At 50.0% G+C, this 5,000-nt stretch overlaps 2 protein-coding genes across 5 annotated transcripts in view; one reads left to right on the top strand and one right to left on the bottom strand.

Moving 5' to 3' along the window:
* The window catches only part of LOC123502381, a 56,719-nt gene that overhangs the window by 49,458 nt on the left and 2,261 nt on the right, over nucleotides 1-5,000 (top strand). The gene's annotated exons all lie outside the window — the stretch shown is intronic.
* The window catches only part of LOC123502382, a 137,133-nt gene continuing 133,835 nt past the window's right edge, over nucleotides 1,703-5,000 (bottom strand). For 3 of the 4 annotated variants that reach the window (XM_045251564.1, XM_045251562.1, XM_045251563.1), the window contains exons 3-4: nucleotides 3,101-3,234; nucleotides 2,242-2,704 (exon numbers count right to left, since the gene is read on the bottom strand). In XM_045251564.1, coding sequence (XP_045107499.1) covers nucleotides 2,284-2,704; nucleotides 3,101-3,174 — 495 coding nt within the window. In that variant the 5' untranslated portion in view covers nucleotides 3,175-3,234 and the 3' untranslated portion in view covers nucleotides 2,242-2,283. Of the gene's footprint in view, nucleotides 2,705-3,100; nucleotides 3,235-5,000 lie in introns of all 4 variants that reach the window. The other variant, XM_045251561.1, reaches the window with a different exon arrangement.

The following is a 5,000-nucleotide window of genomic DNA, read 5'->3' as shown; positions in this document are numbered from 1 at the left end:
GAGAGAGAGAGAGAGAGAGAGAGAGAGAGAGAGAGAGAGAGAGAGAGAGAGAGAGAGAGAGAGAGAGAGAGAGAGACAAAACTCAGGTGCAAGGAGTACCGCACCTCCGACGCCTGGGACTTCCACCACGCGCTGCCCAGAGGCCCACGCGAGCTGCTGCCACCAGTGAGCAGACTGTGGAGGTGCCCTTCTCCAACACACGGCAGCACCAACGAACTTACAGTGCCCGGACCTCAAGGATGTGGAACGCATTCACCACAACCACACCCCAGGTGGAGGACATGTCCACCCAGCAGGTCAAGGTGGCAGCACACAGGTGGCGTGGAACGCAGGCCACTCCTCTGGTGCTAATGTAAAAAGTTATTAATGTAAAAACAATATTCTTAATGTATCTTAACTATTGTTAGGCTTTTAAATAATTCCATACTCAACGTGGAATTTTAAGAGAGAGAGAGAGAGAGAGAGAGAGAGAGAGAGAGAGAGAGAGAGAGAGAGAGAGAGAGAGAGAGAGAGAGAGAGAGAGAGAGAGAGAGAGAGAGAGAGAGAGAGAGAGAGAGAGAGAGAGAGAGAGAGAGAGAGAGAGAGAGAGAGAGAGAGAGAGAGAGTGTTGTGAGGAGCGGGAGAGTGGCACCAGTACCTGCTGGTCCCCATCCGCTGCTTGCCTCGTATTTCTCCCGGGTGGGTGTGGCGGCAGGCTGTGTGCTCCAGTGGGACGTGGCAACCTTGACGGTGTGCCACAAAGCTCAAGTGCTGCATACACCTCACCTCTCCCGCCTCAGCCTGCCGCCACACCCACCCGGGAGAAATACGAGGCAAGCAGCGAATGGGGACCAGCAGGTACTGGTGCCTCTTTTCCGCTCCTCACAACACCAGCGAACATTCAGAGCCAGGACAGCGCGCCTGTGGAATGAGTTCACGGTGGCCACGCCTGCTGAGGTAGCGGGACTATCAACTCAGCAGACAAAAGTGGCCGCCAATGTCTGGAGAAGCGCTCTCCCTGCCCGGCTGCAAATTCACCAACTGTATACACTTCTCGCACCACGGCGAGAACGGGACGCGGCGGGCGACTTCAGGGCAGACTCGCTTAAACCTAGCACAAGACACGCGCTCCTCTCTCTCTCTCTCTCTCTCTCTCTCTCTCTCTCTCTCTCTCTCTCTCTGTGTGTGTGTGTGTGTGTGTGTGTGTGTGTGTGTCCGTTAATTAATTAACTAAACTATATATCTCTCTCTCTCTCTCTCTCTCTCTCTCTCTCTCTCTCTCTCTCTCTCTGTGTGTGTGTGTGTGTGTCCGTTAATTAATTAACTAAAATATACTTATTGCTCTCTCTCTCTCTCTCTCTCTCTCTCTCTCTCTCTCTCTCTCTCTCCGTTAATTAATTCTCTCTCTCTCTCTCTCTCTCTCTCTCTCTCTCTCTCTCTCTCTCTCTCTCTCTCTCTCTCTCTCTCTCTCTCTCTGTGTGTGTGTGTAATTAATTAACTCTCTCTCTCTCTCTCTCTCTCTCTCTCTCTCTCTCTCTCTCTCTCTCTCTCTCTCTCTCTCTCTCTCTCACACACACACACACACACACACACACAGAGACAGAGAGAGAGAGAGAGAGAGAGAGAGAGAGAGAGACTTTCAACACTTTGTTGTCCATACTGGTTACATGAATGTTCTGTAAACATGCAGATCATTATGTTTTGGAAATAATTATAAAAGAGAAAAACTCCATATTTATTAAGCATGCAATTACTGTAGATAAATACATACATTAGTGGCCACTGCCATGTGACTTAGCATTGGGTACATTGGCTGCGATGTTTTCTGCGAGATTTCGTGGGCGCTTTGCTTTACCTGTCGCTACTGTGTTAGGACGGCGCCCTTTGCCAAGGGGAGCTGCTCCTTTCGGTCTTCCTGGCCCTCTTCTTGCAACTGAAGATGGCTGGCACCGAATCTTTCCTCGGCCAGCTCCAGTTGTAGTGGTGCACACATCACTTCCTAGGTTGTGTAACACACTGTTGAGCATGTTTGTGCTTTTTATTTTATGGAGCCTTTTAACTGCTGTCTTGAGGGCGTCTGCAGTGTCTTCATTTCCATATTTTTCAGTGATAGTGTGGAGGGCTTTGACGAACTCTGAAATATTGGCACTTTGTTTGTCATCTTCCAGCCTTGGTTGGTCCAGAGAGCAATGTTTATTCTCTTCCCATTGCATAGACACCTGGGGACGAGCCTCAGGTAATGGGAGTTGATCTTGCCCTTGGTTGACGATGCAACTGCAAGCGGACTTTGGTTTTCTCTGTTGTTCAGTTGTGGCTCCAAAAGTCCTCTGAAAAAACTTTCTGGTGGAGTTTTGTCTTCACCCACTGCCACTGACGCCAACCACTGCCTGTTTTACTTGTAGCAGTGAAAACTTGGGGCAAGATCGTCATGCTGTGCTCTGCACAAGCAGCCTGGTGTTTGCACAGCGAGCCATTCTCACCCACATTACACTCACAGAAGCCAGTTTCTAGGTCGACAGTGTATTGCAGTGATGGAGTAGAGTGGCTATTGACCTTGTATTTCCCGTTGCCAAGGGGAGTTACTGAATCCAAAGACAGTGTGCCCATACGCGTATTCTTTCTTCTTCGCCTCCCTAATGCAACGTCAGCAAGCCTGTTCTTCATATACCCGTCAAATATTCCAGCCATGAAAATAATCAGCTGCACTGTGTTATATGCCTTGCATCTGGGGAAGAAAAGAGGAGGCAGATGTGACACTTATGTAACACACACACACACACACACACACACACACACACACACACACACACACACACACACACACACACACACACACACACGCGCGCGCGCTCGCAAAAAATGTGTTTGAAAAGACATAGATAAAAAAGTAAGGACCAGCTCTTTTACATTTCTATGAAGTTTAACATGTGAAGGTAATAAATGGTGCAGAGCATTGTTGTCAAATAGAAGAGCGATATATATTTAAGAGGAAGGTTCTTGGAAAATCTTTGTTCGTATTTACATTTAAAAGTACGTAGTGTGTGGGAGTGGTATATGAACTATTCATAGTCTTAATTGGCTTTGTCATATACAAAAAGGATATTGAGGGTTAGATACTTACCTATTCAAAACAACTTCCTTAATGATGCACATGGTGGCCTCGCTGAAATTGTTCGTATGATGACCTCGCAACATGGCGCCACCCTGAACGTAATGCCCCACTCCTCCTTCCGTTCCATTAGTGAACTGAGGTAACTGAAAAGCGAACAAGCATTATATTATAGTATATAGTAGTTGATTCAACGAAATGCATAAGAAAATAGTTTTTGATGTGCAGTAGACATAACAATATTTCGGAGCTGACTACTACTACTACTACTACTACTACTACTACTACTACTAGAGAGAGAGAGAGAGAGAGAGAGAGAGAGAGAGAGAGAGAGAGAGAGAGAGAGAGAGAGGATCATGTCACCTTCCCCACACATGAACGAGGAGGGACATTAGACCCTGTCATCTCAGACTACCAGGAGGACAAGCTTCAGTGTCATCAGCTGGGGCTCGTGGGCAGCTCTGATCATCACGCTGTACTGACACAGCTGGAAGTGGGCGTGGCTCAGGAAGAGGCCACCACCCGCACCATCTGGCTGTGGAACAAAGCAGACTGGGCTTCCCTGCGCCGCGACATGACCCACATCCCATGGGCCACTCTGCTACAGGGAGGAGCAGAGAGTGAAGCACTTGCACTCACCTCTCACCTTCTCGCCCTCCAGAGACGCCACGTCCCACACAGGGAATACACCACCAGACCGACGGATCAGCCATGGTTTGGCTACCGTTGCCGTGTTGCTGCTGAGGCAAAGAATGCTGCCTGGCTCCGCTACAAGAGGAACCCGACTCGGCGCAACAAGGACTTGCATAGGGCTGCATGCAGGAGGATGGTGGTAACCAGCAAGTGGGCCTTAAAAAAGTGGGAGGAAAGCCTGCGCCGGAAACTGTGTGGCACTGGCGTAGGAAACAAAACTTGGTGGTCCCTTGTTAAGGACAAACAGGGAACTGGCCACCAAGAATCCATCCCTCCCCTCAGCAAGCAGGACGGTACTGTCGCCACCAGCAGTAAGGAGAGGGCACAGTTGCTGGCTTCCTTGTTTGCTGGAAAAATGAAGGTGGGGAATCCACAGCAGCCACCGCCTCAGCTGGTCCAGCAATGTGAGAAGACTGTCACCATGGTGGAGGTGACGCATCAGCAGGTGAAGCGATTATTGCGGGGGCTGGACACACAGAAAGCTACCGGCCCTGATGACATCAGCCCGCACCTGCTGAAGCGATGCTCCCAGGAACTGGCTGCCCCTCTCACCCAAGTCTTCACAACTTGTGTACGGGAAAACGTCTGGCCTTCAGTGTGGAAGGAGGCTCAGTAGTTCCGTACTACTCAGGACGGACCCAAAAACTACAGACCCATATCCCTGTTGTCAGTGGTGGGTAAAGTGTTTGAGAGGGTCGTGGCGGAGTGGTGGTGTGGCCATCTCAAGGACAATGCCCTCCTCTCAGACCAACAGTTTGGGTTCAGACCTGGAAGGTCAACCTCCGACCTAATGATGCTTCTCACCAGGCATTGGCAGGACGCCCTCGACGACGGCAAGGACACTATAGTGGTTGCTGGACATAGCTGGAGCTTTTGATAAAGTATGGCACAACGGATTACTAGAAAAGCTTCGTGCTAAAGGCATCCAGGGTGGCTTGCTACGACTCCTGGGAAATTACCTGCAGGACAGAAGCCTCAAGGTGGTTGTCAACGGGCAAACATCTGAGTCCCTGCCTGTGGAGGCATCAGTGCCACAGGGTTCAATTCTTGGCCCACTCCTGTGGAATATCTACGTGGATGATCTTCTCCAGCTACTGCCAGGAGTCATGGCCTATGCTGATGACTGCACCCTCTACCTATACCTATCCACGCCAGGACAGTGGTCGGGCTGCTGAGGCCATCAATCAGCAGCTACGAGTGATAAGGAGTGGGGTGCTCG

Source organism: Portunus trituberculatus, chromosome 11 (assembly GCF_017591435.1).
Source record: "Portunus trituberculatus isolate SZX2019 chromosome 11, ASM1759143v1, whole genome shotgun sequence".
Taxonomy (NCBI): domain Eukaryota; kingdom Metazoa; phylum Arthropoda; class Malacostraca; order Decapoda; family Portunidae; genus Portunus; species Portunus trituberculatus.
Note: the sequence above shows the minus strand (reverse complement) of the source record. Positions and strands in the feature narration are given on the sequence as shown.